A 20,729-nucleotide genomic window follows, 5' to 3' on the forward strand; every position below is an offset into this window, starting at 1 on the left:
TCTTTCTTACGTAACACTTTCACGATTCCGGAATCAGATTCAGATAAATACAGCGTCATTCCGTCTGGAGATATGTCAAGACCACGTGGTAGCGTGAGGCCGTCGCTGGCGTCGTACATAACCTTATCAAACAAACCGTTTCCGTTAAGTCTGTAGATCTTGTTGGCTTCGCTGTCAGCAAGATAGATAAAACCGTTGTCATCCACGCAAACTCCGCTCGGCTTCATTAGGGAGTGCTCCACACTGCCTGTGTACAAGAACTTTACATCTCCTTCTATATTACAACAGATTAAAGCTGAGCGTTTACAGTCGGATATCAAAAAATTGCCATCTACAGCGACCTTTGCTAAATAACGAGGCTCGATCAGTCGCCCGTATTCTTCTCTCAGAGTTGAAAGAGTCTGAAGAATTTCTCCATTTAAGCTCAGCAAATCAACAGCGTTGTCTCTCGAGCAGATGAGCCGTTTCGAATCCATCTTGGCCACGCCGATGTATTGGTTTTCTACGACAACTTTGGTGGAGATAGCTAAGAAATTGCTACGTGTGTCTCTCATAAGGAAACATATGCATTTCGACCAAGGCAGTACGCAGACGACCATGTGTTCGGATATTGCGCAAATTCCAGTTGGAGATCCTTCCACGGAACAACACGCCAGAAGGTGTCCTTCCTTATTGAATTCTTTAATGTTCTTGTGGTGAAAATCCGAGACCACAATTCGATCGTCGTTTAGAAATAAAACGTCAAAGAGTAAAATCGGTTTGTTGACCTCTGACACTTCATTGACCGACCCCAGAAAAGCATATGCCAGAGGACTTGAACCGGAAGGAAAAAGTCGTGATCCCACATTTGTCTTGTCTTTATCTGCTCGCGCTGGCACGAGAGCGTTGGAGTTATCTTTGTCCGCTTCTGACAGGCTTTTACTGTCATTATCAGTGGCTAAGGTTTCAGTTGATGTAGCAGGTTCCAAGGGAGAAGCGTCCCCTATCTCACCAATCAAAAGCCCATTAGTCGGCATCGTGTCATCAGGAAAGTTCTGAACGAGATCTGCATTGGGGAACTGTTTCAGCCTTTCAAAAAAGGCTGAAATTTCATTGTTGTACCTCAGGAATATTCTGGTTACAACGTTACTACTCAGCGGCTCAGTCATTTCTTTAAACTGAAGCGTTTTATTGATATCGTGGAAGATAGTTATCATCTGGTCATCGTGGGCCTCATCCAGAGCAACATCCATACATAGAAACGATTGATTCAATATCTCAATTTGCATCTCTGTTTGTTGGATTTCGCTTCGTAATTTTTCCTCCTCAACTGAAACCATCTGACCGACTTCCAAATGAAGTTTCACCAAAGCCTCGGTTTGTAGTTTCATTACAATGTCGTTAATAGTCGAATCAACATCACGAATTAGAGAAGATTTCTTTGATTTAAGACTGTTCAATCGCTTCTGTAGTTCCTGAATCACCGATAATTTGTTGTCTTTTCTCGATGCAATCGTCCTTAGAATCCCCTCTCCTTCTCGCCGTTTCTCGTTTGCAATATCAGACAGTAACATTGGTTGCTGTCCATCGCTTGCGTGCTTCTCTCTGTAATGCTGGGAACTGCACTGCAGACACAACGGGATCCGACAACTGCTGCAGTAAACCGAAAAATAATCTAAATGCTTCTCACAGATAGATGATATACCCAGAAGTTTTTGATGCTTGTTTTTCGAAATATCGAATACATTGTGTGATCTAAACGGATCAAAACCTTTATGAAGGTCTGTACACATGTGACAGTATCCTTGCCCACATTGTATGCACCAGGTTATTGCAATCTTTATATTATTCCGTTTGAAGCAAGACGTACATTTCTGCTCTTCACGGCTTCGTCGGTCGGCTTTGAGTAGATACTCCACAAAATCGTTTATTGGGAATTTATTCATAATTATTTCTTTGATGGCACTGTTCTGAATAATTGGTTCCGTCACTGGAATTTCTACATTCAGTTTAATTTCTATTTTGCATTTTGGACACCAAATCCTAGTTGCCACACACAAAAGATCGTTGTCCGTATAATCGGGTTTCACAGCAAACGCCATAAAGTTTTCTCTGTCATACATCGAGAGAGCTAAACTGTCGTGTACACTTCCGCTATCACCGACAAGGGACTCGGCTTTACTAGTTGACCTCAGTGATCTTTCTGACTTCATTGATCGCTCAGACTTCACTGACCTTTCTGATCTAACAGATCTTACTGATTCACGACGACTCTCACTTCTTGCTCCAGTGGGGGTCTTGGGGGTCTCCACGTCATTGGCTATATTCTCTTTGCTGGCTCCTTCTTCGGGTTTCTCTTTGTTTACTCCTTCTTCGTCACTATCTTCGAATGGGTTATAATTCTTATTCGCAGATTGCCCATCGTCTTCATTATTAACCACTTTCTCTTTGTTTTCTTCCTCATTCTTATTGTTTTCATTATTTTCTTTCTCATCATCTTTCTTTTTCTCTGCTTTCTTAGCGAGATTCTTCGCTGCCCTTCGACTTGAAAATAAAAATGCGAACCGGCTGCGCACTGGAGGTTTCTCCGGGGCCTCTTCTTTCTCAGACGGTTTATCTGCATGAGGTATATCCGCAGCCGGTTCATCAGTCTCTACCGCTTCGTCTTCGGTGGTATTGACTCTACTCGCCGATGACTTCCTTGATATTATCGCTGTTGAACAGGTACTGTCAATACTGCTTCGCTTGCTCAACGTTGCCGTTGATGCGACGCTCACTTTTTCCAGATCCATTTCTCTCCGCGCCAACAAGGCATCTTTCTGTCGGACGATAGACTCGATAGCCCGCACCAAAATCCGATGAGTCAAACATCGTTCACAAAACGTATGCAAACACGGGAATCGCCGTGGCGGCGTGGTGAATCTATTTTCGCATAGATTGCAAGTTAATATGTTTTTGTAGGACATTTTGATCCTCATAGAAGTTTCAGAGATGGAATATTTCGAATAAATGTGAAATTATACACTTACATCTAGGCACAGATAGAATTAAGCAGACATAGTTATTTGTATAGAGAATGATCTCACTGAAAATTGTATGAAGATTATGTAGCCTAATCTGCATCAAGCAAATGAGTCAGGACCAAATGAGTCAGTTGTCACCGATATAAAGTCTTCCAGGGACCCACATCACGAATGTGACCTGGAAAAGAAATATTAGAATATAAGTAGATAAACAAATAGATATACATATTTAGTTATACATGAAATATATATATACATTGTGGCAAGTACAAAACCAGCCTTGTGCAGGTAATTAGATATATACAAACATATATACATACATACAAATATACATACATACGTACATACAAATATACATACATATATATATGTATATATATATATATATATATATATATATATATATATATATATATATATATATATATATATATATAAAGTTAGGTGTTAACTACCTAAGGGACATTAAATATCCAAAGAATTTACTGGTTCGTTACCGATATAAATAACAATGTTATGAACTATCGCTGATAACTGATAGGTAAATAAATAAATAAATAAAATAGACACACAGTTTATTAATATATTAACATAAATTATTGGGTTGGTGCATAATTATTGTGACTGTTTTTCAACAAAAACAATAACAACATGTAACAAAAACATATTTAAATGTTTATTCTGGAGGATATTGAGCATCTACATCAATTACTGCTTCCGATTTATATACATTTAGATACAAATAATGTAAGCTACCGAGCATGCATAATGCATACAAGTCCTCATCGTGTTTCAAAATTGGAGGTGACATCTTGAAAAATAATATAATAAAAGACAGAAAACTGAATAATTGTAGAAATCAATCGATAAAAAATGATTGCATTTTCATATATTGGTTTGTCTCTCACTGATTTCAATTGTGTTTTTCTAAAAGCGTGACAACTCTCTAACTGCCTCTACTGCCTATGTAATTTACCCCTCCTCTCTCTCTCTGCACACACACACACACACACACACACACACACATATATATATATATATATATATATATATATATATATATATATATATATATGTATATATATATATATATATATATATATATATATATATATATATATATATATATATATATATATATATATATATATAGACATACATATATATATATATATGCATACGTATACATATACACAGAAAGAGAGAGAGAAAGAGATAGGTAGATAGATAAATGTGCATGCATACATACTTATCTCTCTATCAATCTATCTATCTATATAAGTATATATATATATATATATATATATATATATATATATATATACGTGTGTGTGTGTGTGTGTGTGTGTGTGTATATATATATATATATATATATATATATATATATATATATATATATGTATGTATGTATGTATGTACGATTTGTTATATACAGTCATATGTTTCTCTCTACGTGAACTTTTCAAACAGATAAATTATTGATTCAATTAAAAGGGATTACAACAAAGAATGGCTCAAGTATTTGAACAGATCGATGATCTAAAGAAAGGTTCAAAAGATCAAGTGATTTTATTTTAAATTGTGATAAATAACTGAGGAATTTGTGGAACGAAAATGTATTGTTATGTACAGAAGGAAAGTAAGAGAGAATGAAAACAAAAAGAAAAATTTTTTTCGTTTAATTAATTACTGAGAAATTATGGCTGTTATGTTCCTATAAGTGGTAAAAGTAGCTTGGAGTTAAAGATAGCAGGGAGGAAGAGTTCATTTTAGAAAAGAGTGTGAAATGTCACAAAAAATAGTTTTAGTAATAAAAAAAATAAAGGAGGCATTTAAATAACAGCAGGAAGATACACTGGGGTCACTATTTCCGTGGATCCGCCTCCCTTATTTGACAGAAGTTCTTCCTCTGAAGATTTCTCCACCTTGTTCCCTTTCCAAGCAGCGAGTTTCTGCTCTCTTGGGGCCCAGCTTTCTTTTCTATAAGCATTTCTTTAGTCATTCCCCTAATCAACCTTCTCGTCAAAACCTTGAAACGTGTCACCTGCTTCCGTTCTCAGACACATCGTTTTTTTCTGTTCAGCTTCCTGTTAGTCATAAATCCCTTTATTCTGATAACTTCCTCCTTCGAACTGTTCCTCTCTGGACCTCGTCACCGTCGTCTTCTTTTCATCTGGTCTTCGCTATATAGTTTTTTAAACTTTTTATCAATCGACATCTTTTGAATTAGTAGACCCCCTTTTTCCCTTCTTTGTAGTTCTTTACGCGCCATAGTGACTCCAAGCCTTATTTGGGACTAAATCGTATAAAATAAACAACAACCTAATCTCTCTTCTTTGTGACAGGGTTGATTCTATGCAGAACAGAATTGAAGACTAGTTAGCGATTACTTTCACTGGTACGGACCGTACCAGTACATCCTTAGTATTTAATTTATTTAAACGAGGGAGAGAAATAAAGACCGAAAGAGACAACGCATAACAAACATCTGCTGTATCAGCGCAATATGAACATTCGTTACTGTTTTTGCATATTTGTGAATCAATACTCTCGTTGTAGCTAGGGATTAATTGACTAAAGTAGCGAGACAACTTGTTTGTACATCAGTTTATAAACAATTTTCTATGAGTACGTTTAATAAACTTACATGTAATTTAGTTGTACAAATTGACTTGTACAATTTGTCTTTTAACCATAACCAGCTCTCTGTGGAAATCAGTGTGGCAAAAAAAGCTTCACAAGTTTTCTAATCGTCATCAGTTCATCAAATTTTCGACTGACGCAATGTCGGTTGCTCGTTGTAACTTATAGAAGCAATTCCAAATGATTGCTACTCTCGCTCATTTCCTCTTTTTCACCCATGCATATAATTTCTCTTTCTCTTTCTCTCTCTCTCTGTCTCTGTGTCCTTTCTCTCTCTCTGTCTCTGTGTCCTTTCTCTCTCTCTCTCTCCGTGTCCTCCCTCTCTTCCTCCCTCCGTCTCTTTCTCTCCGTATCTCCCCTCTCTCTCTTTCTGTTTTAATTAGACTAAACCTGCTACATCCCCTGACCGTGAGGCTTGGCTTCATACCGTACACCAATCTCTTTTCCCCTTCGAGAACAAAGCTAACATTCAGGACAAAATCGATTGCTAAGTATGATGACAGAACAACACTGAAATCATAAAAGTATTACATCGACCAGTTGCGTACTGGTACGCAACTGGTACTTAATTTATCGACCCTGAAAGGATGAAAGGCAAAGTCGACCTCGGCGGAATTTGAACTCAGAAAGTTTCGGCTGATATACTCTCCAGCCTTCATCACGTGTTTGGGGAAAATTTCGAACCTGGGTTCTCATGCCCAGGTTCGAAATTTCCCCCAAGACACCTGATGAAGGCTGAAAGGTATATCAGCCGAAATATTGCGTTAACAACAAACAAGATGAGGACAAATATCCATCAATTGTAAATAATGTAAATAATGTACAGAATTCCTCATCTCTTAAATATAGAACTGAACAACAAAAGAACTATGAAAGACACATTGGATAATGTGACCCAAGATAACTGTAAAAAGATAGTAACATCATCACTGGAACTTCTTTGATTACCGATCTATTTGGTTTAGTTGACCCGGGGGCTAAATATCGACTTGGGAAGTCACATTGGATAATACATAGATAGGTCCACGATAGGAATGTGTTTCTTTACAGAAGTTCCAAATCAAGAAAGGTGAAGAAAAAATAGCAGCAATGAGAAAGGACACCGTGGATAATGTAATAAAAGATTGTTATGAATGGTGGGATCGTCATGGCTAGAACGCCATTTATTACAGATTTGAATTACAACGTTTGACCTGGGGCCAAACGACATAAGAAAACAGCAACACAAACAACAACAACAACAGCATCAGTCTTATATTTGTGGCAGTTTCTTTTCTCGAACGTTACACCTCGACCTTAATATAATCGTCATAATTGCTTTTTACTATAAAAGCTGTGAATTAAACCGGTTAATTAGTTAATCAATTAATTAAAAATAAACTAAGTGGATATAACTGTTGAAAATGAATACCTTTCAGTTCTCATGTATTTAGATGTTTCTCTCCGGGGTTATTGCACTTTTATGGTTTGAAGAGTTGCATTTAGAATAAGTCCAAAATCCATATCTCCAACAAAAAATATTCAAATTCCTGGTCAGTTTTATTCTAATACGCCATTATTCCTAACAGTGTCCGAAATAACTCCGGTTATTTGTTGAAGACCAATACTCTTAGAAGTAGCATACGACATTCGAATTTTATCCAGCTCTGTAGCATTAACAGCACTGTAAAATTAATATCACAAAGGTATGATCTTCAGATTGCCTGCAACGACTTCTCAATGTCTAGAATTCAGCTCAACTGGACATCGTGACCGAAATATTTCCAGCTACTTGCTTGAGTCCAACATTCTTACAACCAACATCCGGCATCCAAATTTCTCCAGCTACTTAGGAGTACCAGTAATCTAAAATTCACACCACAAAAAGCACGATCTCTGAATTGTCTGCAAAGATTTACCAAAGTCCAGAATTTATCTCAGCTGCATATCACGTCCGAAGCGCCTCAAGCTCTTTACCAATCGCTTGTAGTAGAGTAAATCTGAATTTTCTCTGGTTATTTGTGAAGTTCCGAAATTCATACCAGCTTTATTCTGCAGCAAATTTCGGTCAAGCTGTTTATTATTGCACAACATTCATACAAACTTCAGTCTCAATCCCAATTTCTCTCCAATTTCTTTAGCCATTGTTTAAAATCATGACTCCGTTCGCTCACCAAAGTTTCTGCCAGTTTATTTTCTCTTTTTTTTTTCTTCTTTTCGACGCAAAACTAATTCAAGACTCAATACAATATCCAGCTACATGTTATTTTTTTTAATCATTATTTTTTTTTCGCCATTTTATCATGAAACCATTTCCTAAATGAGAGTTATATATGATAGACAGTTCGACATCTCTCTAATGAAGTTTCACTAATTATTCAGAGCAGTGATCGATAACGAGTTGTGACAACATATCGCTGTATATATGAATGTGGGGCATATACGCTGGTTGGTGGCTGGTTCTCTCTAAAATGTGCCAGTCGTTTGTGAAAAGGAGAACGTTTTGTTAATGCGATTGTGCTTACTGCTACGTATGCTTGTGTATGTGTGTGTGTATGTGTGTGTATGCGTGTGCGTATGTGTGTGTGTGTATGTATGTGCGTGTGTGTGTGTGTAATGAATGTATTGGATACTGAAAGATTTTTTGATAATTCAATAAAAACTAGTTAAATATTAGGCAATGTGTTTCATTTAATTATTCATGGAACATATGTGGACACTCGTACGCATACGATTATACGCAGTCACATACACACACACGCACATAACCACATGTATATAAATATGATTATATATGTATGTATATTTACACACAGATATACGTAAATGTATACACACACACACACAGAGTTCTGCAGATAGATAGATAGATAGATAGATAGATAGATAGATAGATAGATAGATAGATAGATAGATAGATAGATAGATAGATAGATGGATAGATAGATACATTTCTTTTATTAGCCACACAGGGCTCAACGAAGATGGGACAAATACAATGTAGAGCTTTTCTTTTTGGGAGGGGGAAGGAAGGAAAAAAAAAAAAAAAAAAAAAAAAAAAAAAAATTGGTGGTGTCGATCAAAAGGGATCGTAGGAAGGGAAAAAGGGGCAGTTCGATCAAAAGGGATCGAAAAAAAAGAAAAGGAAAGGCCGATCAATAGGGATCGTGTATCACACAGTAATGTTCTCGTGTAAAAAGAGGGGAGGACAGTTTAGGTTTAGCCGTGGAAGGAAAAGCCCACGGAAAAGACCACGGTAACCTTGGTCAATATTCTCATTGAAGAAACTATAACAGTAAGTGACTCTCTTTTGCCTTTTTGTTTTATTTTTTTTTTTCTTGTTCATAGGGTTATGCTCAAGATGGTTCCGTCGTTCACACGTGCCATCCTTGCTACATTCACCCATCTTTTTTTGAAGCATTCACTAGACAAGACTTCCCTTTCTACTCTCAACTTCCTCTTCAGGTGATACTTGAAGAAGTTGATGAGAGATTGCCCAGAGAGGAAAGTCTTTGTCTCTAGACCTTTCAGACGCGTCCACCATACACATTCTTTCGCCATAGCCACAAGTACGATGAAAATAGCTCTTCCTTCCCGTTTAAAGGAAGGAGGCGCGACAATATTCACGATAGACTCGGCTGATAGACCGACTCGTCCCACACGCGATAGCAGTTGTTCGACGTAAGCCCACAGCTCGGAAATGGTGGGACACTGTACGAGTGCGTGCAGAACGGTTTCGTCGCTCTGCCGGCATCTCGGACAGGTCGGCCCCGTGTTTCTCGAGCCATGCCTGTAGAGCTTATCCCGAACGGGTAGTGCTTCTCGATAGCACTGCCAGGCCAGGGATCTCTGGAAGTTGTCCATAGGTCCCGGCCCGAAGGTCGTCTTAAACAGGCGGGTCAGGTATTCCTCGTCGACGCCCAGGTTCGCCCCGAGATCGTCGTCGTACCTTCCCTCCACTAATCCACTATAGAAGGATAGATAGATAGATAGATGGATAGATAGATAGATAGATAGATAGATAGATAGATAGATAGATAGATAGATAGATAGATAGATAGATAGATAGATAGATAGATAGATAGATAGATAGATAGATAGATAGATAGATAGATAGATAGATAGATAGATGGATAGATAGATAGATAGATAGATAGATAGATAGATAGATAGATAGATAGATAGATAGATAGATGGATAGATAGATAGATAGACAGCAGTTTTTTTTCTTTTCTTTTTTGATTTTGCAGCTTTAGAAAAAAGAATAAATATATATATGTGCGTGCGTGTGTGTGTGTGTGCGTGTGTGTGTATACAAGTATATATATATATATATATATACACACACACATACATATACATATATATAGACAAATACACACACACACACACACACACCCTACACACACACAATGAAATGAAAATTCAAGGAGCCTGGTGTTGCTCCTCATGGGTAAAATTGTTTTATTTAGTATCATTGACAACAATATTTCCGTGTGACGGTATGTTTATACATATTTAAGTACATAGAACCATACACACTGGTGGTGCCCCAGCATGGCCACAGCCTCAGGACTAAAACTTATAAAACGATAAAAGAATATATATATATTGGGTCATCTCTACAAGCAGGTAATAATTTTACCTTGTGCTTATTCTTAGTGCAAGTTTTGAAGAGTGCAGTTCGATTTTAACAAAACTATAATGGAATTAACAAAGGAATATATTCGGCATATTTTGCTTTATGAGTTCAATAAAGGCAACAATGCAGCGGAAAGTGTTTGGGGATCGGAATCTAAGCGTAAGCCAGTGTCAACGGTGGTTCCAGAAATTCCAAGCCGAAACGATCCGGGAGGATCTGTAGGTCTCGACGAGGACATCCTGCAAATCCTGGTGGAACAAAATCTCATCGTAACTGTTGAGGAGCTAGCAGAGAAGCTTCGATTTAGTCATTCAACCATTCACCGACATTTGCGTGCCATCGGAAAAGTCAGCAAATTGAGTCAATGGGTTCCTCAAACTTTACGAGTCTAATCACATGCAGAGAGTGAATGTGTGCTCTTCTTTGCTGTCGCGGCTCACGAATGAACCCTTTTTGGACCGAATAGTGACCGGAGACGAGAAATTGGTTCTCTATAAAAATGTCAGAACCCCGAAGACAGTGGGTAGGGAAAAGAGAAACACTGGCACCCCAGGCTAAAGAAAGTTTTTACCCACATTAAGTTGTTGTTAAGGGATATGAAAGGTTTAGTCCACTCTGAACTTTTAAACCCAATATATATATATATATATATATATATATATATATATATATATATATATATATATATATATATATATATGCAAGACATTGGTCTAGCCAGGCAATATTAGAAGACACTGGCTCAAACAAGATGCTGCACAGTGGGACTGAACTGGAAACTTCATAGCTGCAAACACCGAAGACATGATCTCAGTATAAACAGCTGTCCGAAAATGTCACTGCGACACAATGAAACTAAATGTATGGTATCATATCTAAATCACCATAAAATGCAATCCGTAGAATTAAAAATGAAGAGATTAGCAGAGTGCAACTGTATACAGGGTATCAATAGGAATAAGCTATTAATCTAGCGTCAAGATTAACGTGGATATATTCTCACTGACGACGCTTTCGTAAGACTAGAAACCAATCCGTTAAGTACACCAGTTTCTGTCCACAGAGTTATAAAGCCAGGGGTGAAACCATTTTATTTACTATTCATTTTGAAGTTGAAGCTCTATGTTTATTCAAAAGCATACTTTAAATTAGAAATTATTCAAACACACGGTGTGTGCTGTGCTATGAACGAATAAATAAATCGATGCTGCCAACATATACAATGTTATGCAAATGAGACTAATCGATTTGGTTGACTCATAGTTTGAACATAAGGGGAATAGCTATAAGCTAATATACTCTTAGTGTGCAACTGATAGCTGTGAATTCAACAATACAGGTATAGATAGGAACTGCATCTGTCAAGGTTGGTCTTGTCTCAGTACGTGTGTCCGCAGACCTGGGTTGATTATTGTAGTAGGCTGGCTGTTATTTACACATAAAAGTATTACTCCTACTCACTGTTGATGTTTATCCAATAAAATTGTCAAAGAGTTGAACCGATGGAACTCCGCATCAGCGATGCTGGAAATGTTTGTCTGGTGGCAAATTGACGGAACAAACTCAGTATTGAATCTTGCAGAAACTTCTCACACTGTTCCGCCAATCCAGTGACTTGGACTTTGTATTTATTTTATCCCCCCCACCCACCCACGGAAGTCAATGCAAAGTTGAACTCAAAGGGATTTAGACTCAGAATGTTGGGAATTGTGATATATAGCGCTAGGTGTATCTAATAAATCTGCTGATATGTAACACTGGGGCAGACAGGAGAATAAGGAGCCAGCTTGCAAAAAAGATAAGAATGTAGCTGAGGGTGAGGCAACGGGTGGATATTTGAACGCTTACAGTGAGGTGGAATTATGGGCATGTAGATTTTATCCAGTTGATAGTTTGGAGAATTGTAGAAGGATATTCTTTGATGAGGACATGAAGAAATCAAATCCGATTTGTAATTTAATAGTCTGTGACGTTGAGTAAAGGTGTTACATTTCTGTGTTACGCACAGGTGACATTTGCAACCGTTAATGTGAACGAAAGCAGATTCTGTAACAGACCATTGGGAGTTGTAGTTGATTTTGAAACCCCAAATGTATTTTGAAAATGTTGGTCCTCAAGCAACAATTGGTTATTTCTAAAGCGTAAAAACCACTCGTAGACTTGTGTTTTTGCACATGGCAGCGTCCTTGTAGTCTGTTTGAAGCATGACAACTGTTTCGGCTACCTGTTACCCCAGCGGAAAATAGAATTTCATTGAAGCAAGCTGTCCCTTCATTTCATCTATCGCAAAAGTCGTCGAGGAGGGGAGAAGCACTGCAAATCAAAGACGCACGACGTGGCAGTAGGACTCTGGCCGACGACGCCGGTCGCCAGACTGATGCCTGACGGTCGCATCAAGTGGATTCTAGTGGCAGTAGCCCGAACTACAATAGAGAACGTTTCCAGTTACTTTTTGGTAACCCCCACCCCCACCCGTGTGTGTGTGGTCTCTTTAAAGTGACATAGGAATGAGTGCATAAATGATATTAAAATATGCAAATACATGCAGAATATATTGATTAAACATCTATCGAATGTTTGTGTTGTGTATCGAGAATGAAATTAGCATACATCAAAAAAAAAAAAAAACACATATACTCACTCATACACACATCCACACGCGCTCACACACACTCACACACAGTCAAAGATGCACATACACACAATTAAGCATCCATACACACATACAGTTTCATACACGAACACGCGAACTCTCACATGCATATATGTATGTCTGTGTGTGTATGTGTGTGTGTGTGTGTGTGTGTGTGTGTGTGTGTGTGTGTGGGTGTGTGTGCATGTAGATATATATATAAATCTTTTACTCTTTTACTTGTTTCAGTCATTTGACTGCGGCCATGCTGGAGCACCGCCTTTTAGTCGAGCATATCGACCCCTAGTACTTATTCTATCGGTCCCTTTTGCCGAACCGCTAGGTGACGGAGACATAAACACACCAGCATCGGTTGTCAGGTAATGCTAGTGGGACAAACACAGACAGACAAACACACACACACACACACACACACACACACACACACACACACACACACACACATATATATATATATATATATATATATACATATACATATATACGACGGGCTTCTTTCAGTTTCCGTCTACCAAATCCACTCACAAGGCTTTGGTCGGCCCGAGGCTATAGTGGAAGATACTTGCCCAAGGTGCCACGCATTGGGACTGAACCCGGTACCATGTGGTTGGTAAGCAAGCTACTTACCACACAGCCACTCCTGTGCCTATATATATATATATATATATATATATATATATATATATATATATATATATATATATATATATTCTTTTATTTTTTAATTTTCTACTTGTTTCAGTCAAATTGACTGCGGCCATGCTAAAGCACAGCCTTTAGTCGAAAAGATCAACCCCCAGGACTTATTCTTTGTAAGCCTAGTATATATTATATCGAACTCCTTGTCGAACCGCTAGGTTACGGGGATGAAAACCCACCAGCATTGGTTGTCAAAGTGATGTGGGGAGGGGGTAAACATTCAAACGCATACACACACACACACACATATATATATATATATATATATATGTATATATATATATATATACATATATACGACGGGCTTCTTTCAGTTTCCGTCTACCAAATCCACTCACAAGGCTCTGGTCGGCCCGAGGCTACAGTAGAAGACACTTTCCGAAGGTGCCACGCAGTGGCACTGAACCCGGAATTGTGTTAAAATATTAAAAGAAAATTTTTTTTTGGGGGGGGGGGGGGTTCCACCCACCGGTGGTGTATATATGTTTCTTGAAAGTTACGGTGGCGCTTGTGGAAGAGATAGGTTGGGAAACAATGTTGAATACATTTCGATAGCGTAAGGGATACAAGTCTCTGAAAGATTCTTTCGGCCATTCGATAACATGAGTATCAGATATTCACAGACAAAATAGATTAAGACAATAGCAAGAAAGTAAATTCGCGTTTAGAAAACTGCACAGAATAGTGAAAAAGGCCAGGGAAAATATTAATAATACTTCAGTGACCCTCATATTTCAACAAAACGTTGACATTTCGCTTTGATGAACAAATCAATAGGACTTAGTTGAAGCAGTAAATGCTACATGAATCGTTATACAATGTATCATAGCTGGTCGTAACATTTAGGTCACAACTAATTACTATATTCGGATCGGAGGAGTATTATTGTAAACATTTGATTGTAATAACAAATGTTACCTATGAGGTATAATAGCCGAAATGTGTGGGCGTAATGGCTCAGTGGTTAGGGCAGCGGACTCGCAGTCGTAGGATCGCGGTTTCGATTCCCAGACCGGGTGTTGTCAGTGTTTATTTATTGAGCGAAAAGTCCTAAAGTTCCACAAGGCTCCGGCAAAGGGTTGTGGCGAACCCTGCTGTACTCTTTCACCACAACTTTCTCTCACTCTTTCTTCCTGTTTCTGTTGTACCTGTATTTCAAAGGGTCAGGCTTCCCACACTCTGTGTCACGCTGAATATCCCCGAGAATTATATTAAGGGTACACGTGTCTGTGGAGTGCTCAGCCACTTACACGTTAATTTCACGAGCAGGCTGTTCCGTTGATCGGATCAACTGGAACCCTTGTCGTCGTAACCGACGGAGTGCCACGAATAACTGAAATGAAAAATAGGTGATTGTGAAAACAGGCCTTTTTCTGTTTGGTGTGCAAATTTCTCTGGCATTACATAGTATCAAATTTTGACAAAACGCCAGCAGGGGATAAGTCAATTACATCTAACCCCAGTGCTCCACTGGTACTTATTTTATCGACCCAAAAAACATAAAACGCTAATGCGACCTCGGCAGAATTTGAAGTCGGAACGTAATGACGGACGAAATGCGACTAAGTATTTCTCCCGACGTGCTCAAGATTCTGCCAACTGATCGCCTTATCTGGCATTATATTAAAAGGCGAATACACGAAACCCCATTCTTATTTGCGATGTACTATCACTTTTTATACGGCTGCATGCAGGAATTGAACACGAGTACCGTGGAATTCGAAAGAAACTGATAGAATCCCAGGATTTAAGAATATGTGTGTGTAGTAATAATAACAATCCTTTCTTTTAAAGGCACAAGGTGTCAAATTTGTGGAGAGAGGATTAGTGGAATACATCAACCCCCAGGGTTTCACTGGTACTTAATTTATCGACCCCGAAAGGATGAAAGGTAAGTCGACCTCCGAACTCCGAATGTAGTGACGGGTGAAATATCGCTAAGCATTTCGTCCAGATATCGACCCTGCCAGTTCGCTGCTAATAATAATAAGCATCCGTCGGTCTCCAGGGACCATTGGTCTGCACCCGGAGAATTTGTGTCAGTTGCTGAGGGTTCAGTGGCTGCTCTGACGGTGTAGGCTCACACGGGTGAGGCATCTTGTACACAGCGAAATCAATAATTTATTAACCAGTTGCGTACTGAGGTCGATCAAATGGTTTGGCCCTCTCCGCAAAATTGCGGGCTTCGTGCCAAGATTAGAAAAGAATATATTACATGAAGTACACTATTTGCGAATTTTTATTCATGGGAGGTTACTCTTGAATAAGACTGGTGAGTTATATCCCATGAAAATAATCCCTATCACCTATTATTTCACTTAACGCTGCGTACCATTTGATAATAAATCTATTCAATACTTATAAACATGCAGCTTATTGTGACATGCGCATGCAGCACATTTCTATATGCTGCTGTTGTGCATTCTCCCTATCTTCCTTCTCTCTCTGTCTGTGTGTGTATTGGCAGAAACGTTAGAAGCACGCTGGCTGAAATGCTAAGCGGTATTTCGTCTGCAGTTACGTTCTGAGTTCAAATTCCACCGAGGTCGACTTTGCCTTTCATCCTTTCGTGGTCGATAAAATAAGCACCAGTTGCGTACTGGGTTGATCTAATCGACTGCCCCCCCTCTCCAAAAAATTCTGGCCTTGTGCCAAGAGTAGAAAAAATATATATATATATTTATTCATAAGGGCGGTGAGCTGGCAGAATGGTTAGCACGCTGGGCGAAGTGCTGAGCGGTATTTCGTCTGCCGTTAATTTCTGAGCTCAAATTCCACCGGGGTCGACTTTGCCTTCCATCCTTTCCGGGTCGATTACACCGGTACCAGTTTGCACTGGGGTCGATGAAATCGACTTAATCCCTTTGTCTGTCCTTGTTTGTCCCCTCTGTGTTTAGCCCCTTGTGGGCAATAAAGAAATAGATATATATTTATATATTTGTATACATATCGCATCATACAGACAAGGGGGTAATATTTCGAACCCCCTACAACCGTGAAAGCAACAGAAAGACGGAGTATTTAACCCTTCTATGACAGAAGAAGCTGCATTCATATGTATCTGATGTATTGTCTTATTCTTTCATTTGTTTCAGTCATTTCACTGCCGCCATGCTGGAGCACCGCCTGTAGTCGAACAAAGCCTAGTATTTATACTATCGGTCTCTGTTTTTACTGTACCGCTAATTTTACGGGGACGTAAACACACCAGCATCGGTTTTCAAGCGAGGGTTGGATGGCGGGACAAACACAGACGCGCAAACATACACATATATGCCAAATCCACTCAGAAGGCTTTGATTGGCCCGAGGCTATAGCAGAAGACACTTGCTCAAGCTGCCACGCAGTGGGACTGAACCCAGAACCATGTGTTTGGTGAGCAAGCTACTTACAACACAGCCACTCCTGCGCGTATGTGTGTGTGCGTGTGTGTGTGCGTGTGCGTGTGCGTGTGCGTGACTGTGTGTGCCTGTGTGTCTGTGTGTGTATGTATGTATGCATGCATGTATACATGGATATATTTATATATATCCGTGTGGGTGTCTACTGTCTTTATTCCCACTCCACTACCACGTAACAACTACATATATACATACATATATAGACGTATGGGAGTATTGTGTATGTATACATGTCTGTAAGCATGTATGTATGTATGATTGCGTGCATATACATGTAGTTGTATGTATATATATACGTAAATATATATATATATATATATATATATATACATGCCAATATGCAATTACAAATATACATTGCATACATACTGTTGTCAATGTGTCTGTTTATATTTTCTGAATCCTGCATTCTGCATCTACTACAATAGATGCACACATGCACTGCACCAGACGACAATGTACTCAAAGAACCTATGGCATCCGTTACATTTACTGCAACACAATTATGCACCAGTAGTCTTTTTCTGCTGCACTATCAAATGCAACATGCCAACATTAATGTATCGTCTTTGCATTCGTCTCTTTGATCTCCATTGCACGTTGTCATGCTCGCTGCACTTTCAGTGCAACTAGCCTTTCTGCTGCAATATATATAATGCACCAGTGTAATGCTTTATCACGCCAGCATTTTGTATTTTCTGTGCATTTTCTAAATATTGCAAAAACGCTGCACTTGCTCATGCGCGCTGGATGCTTTCGTCTGTTACTCACTGGACAGCTGCTGCTGGTGGTGATGATGATGATGATGATGATAATGATGATGATGATGGTGGTGATGATGATGCTGATGATGACGATGACGACGACGACGATGATGATGATAAAGACGACGGCGATGATGATGATGATGATGCCGATGACGACGACGACGATGATGATGATGCCGATGACGACGACGACGATGATGATGATGACGATGACGACGATGATGATGATGAAGAGGAGGATGATGATGATGAAGTTGATGATGACGATGATGATGATGATGATGATGATGATGATAATGATGATGATGATGATGATGATGATGATGATGATGACGATGGAAGAGGAAGAACATCTCCACAAAAACGATGAAAATCCAAGATGACCTCCATGGAAGTTGAACGTAGAACTTCAGGCCAAGATACAACCCAAACGCTATGTATTTTCTCCGCTCCGCTAATTATTCTACAAGTTCAGACCCTTGATGATAACGATTATGGTTTCGAAATTTTGGCGTAATATCAGCAACTTCAGGGAAAAGGCTACGTCGATTATATCGACCCCAGTACACAACTGGTACTTATTTTATCGCCCCCCAACTCTTAACGCGTTGACGGACAAAATACTGTTGAGCTAAGTAAGCATTTTGCCCGGCGTGCTGTCAGTTTTGCCAGCTCACCTATAATAATATTGATAATAATAATAATAATAATAATAATAATAACAACGACAATAAGACCAACAACAACAACAACAACAACAATGATGATAATAATAATAATAATAATAATAATAATAATAATAATAATAACAACGACAATAAGACCAACAACAACAACACCAATAATAACGACAATAAGAACAGCAACAACAAGAATAATAATAATAATAATAATAATAATAATAATAATAATAATAATAATAATAATAATAATAGGATTGAAGCTACTCCTCCAGAAAGTAAAGAAGCAATAAAGAAGAATGCGACTGTTATCAAAAGAACGATATTTCATCATCTCGGTCCAGGATTCGAACTCACAACCTCGCTATCGTAAGCTCGACGCTCTAACCACTGAGCCATGCGCCTTCACTACTACTACTACTACTACTGCTACTACTGCTGCTACTACTGCTACTACTACTACTAATAATAATAATACTACTACTACTACTACCATAATAACAATAACCGTTTAGTATCATTTAGCTACGTAACAAAATGTCTGCCACGCCAAACTTTCAAAGTTGCAATTTCTAAATTTAGAACGCAATCACTTGACAATTGATTTTCACATCCTAAATTTAATTTGTCTTTCGGACTATCAGGAATATCCAAAGATGATTTTCAGACTTTTAACTTGTTAAGTTTTCTCATAATTACCGTCTGGACCAAACCAACAGACGTGGTATTTTGTCTGCAACGTAGTTAATGACCGGCTAACCAGGGGCAGCAGCAGCAGCGGCAGCAGCAGACATCTTGTTAGAGAAAGTGGAAATATTAAATATTAAATGCTCCCTGTATATCCATATGTGCCCGATTATTCGTACTTGAACACACACACACAGACACATATATAAGCTGATGTATCCATATATACTTACCTATATATGTATAAGTATGTATATATATATATATATATATATATATATATATATATATATATATAAACATAGATATACATATATACATATACATACATATATATATATATATATATAAACATAGATATACATATATACATATACATACATATATATATATATATATATATATATATATATATATATATAAACATAGATATACATATATACATATATACATATACATACATACATATATATATATATATATATATATATATATATATAAACATATATATACATATATACATATACATACATACATACATATATATATATATATATATATATATATATATATATATATATGGATATATATATATATATATATATATATATATATATATATATATATATATATATATATATATGGAGATATATATATATATATATATAGATATATATATATATATAAAGAAATACGTAAACGCTCTTACACATGTATGTAGGTTATACTTTTGTATAGTGCGTGTAATTGTGTGTGTGTACCTGTGCGTGTGTTCGCGCGTGCACGCCTGTATGTTGAACCATCGATCCCAAGTTAAAGAAACTTATGGCAGACGACTTAATTTATAGTGTTAAGGGTTTTCATATTCTCGCTCCATAATTCAATTAAGCACATAAATAGAGTTCATATATGTGTGTGTGTGTGTGTGTGTGTGTGTGTGTGTGTGTGTGTGTGTGTGTGTGTGTGTGCGCGTGTGTATTATGTACGTACGTATGTATGTATGTATGAATCCGTAGTTCAAAATTATCAAAAAAGACGACACACAAAAATTAAATGACAGAGACAGGTGACGGAAAAACAAATAAGATTTGACGCTCAAGGAAGATAGAAGAAATGTTTGACGTTTCGAACCTACGTCCTTCTACAGACCGGGATGAGGAGAGATAACAGCTATAGCTTCGAACCGACCAAAGCCTTTTGAGTGAATTTGGTAGAGGGAAACTGAAAGAAGCCCGTCGTATATGTTTGTGTGTATGTATGTATGTGTGTGTGGACGTGTGTGTGTGTGTCAGTGCTTGTTCCCCCAGCATCACTTGACAACCGAAGCTGGTGTGTTTGCGTCCCCGTAAGTTAGCGGTTCGGGTATATACACCGATATAATAAGTACTAGGCTTACAAACAATAAGTCCTGGGGTAGATTTGCTCGACTGAAGGCGATACTCCAGTATGGCCGCAGTCACAATGACATAAACACGTAAAAGAAAAACAAGCATACAAAAAAGACTATATGAATACTGGATAAACACCAGAAAACATTTCTTAGTTAATGTCCATCGTACATTCAACGTTTTCTCGT

General features: G+C 38.1%; 1 protein-coding gene across 2 annotated transcripts in view; it reads right to left on the reverse strand.

The window, feature by feature from the left end:
- Positions 1–8,183, reverse strand: part of LOC106870183 (uncharacterized) — an 8,513-nt gene extending 330 nt beyond the window's left edge. Inside the window, exons 1-2 of one of the 2 annotated variants that reach the window (XM_014916185.3) lie at positions 7,057–8,183; positions 1–3,180 (exon numbers count right to left, since the gene is read on the reverse strand). The exon at positions 1–3,180 is cut by the window's left edge and continues 330 nt beyond it. In XM_014916185.3, coding sequence (XP_014771671.2) covers positions 1–2,957 — 2,957 coding nt within the window. In that variant the 5' untranslated portion in view covers positions 2,958–3,180; positions 7,057–8,183. Of the gene's footprint in view, positions 3,181–5,649; positions 5,784–7,056 lie in introns of those variants that run through there. The other variant, XM_052976023.2, reaches the window with a different exon arrangement.
- Between the last annotated feature and the right edge of the window lie 12,546 nt (positions 8,184–20,729).

This window comes from Octopus bimaculoides, chromosome 23 (genome assembly GCF_046866305.1).
Source record: "Octopus bimaculoides isolate indiv1 chromosome 23, ASM4686630v1, whole genome shotgun sequence".
Lineage (NCBI taxonomy): Eukaryota > Metazoa > Mollusca > Cephalopoda > Octopoda > Octopodidae > Octopus > Octopus bimaculoides.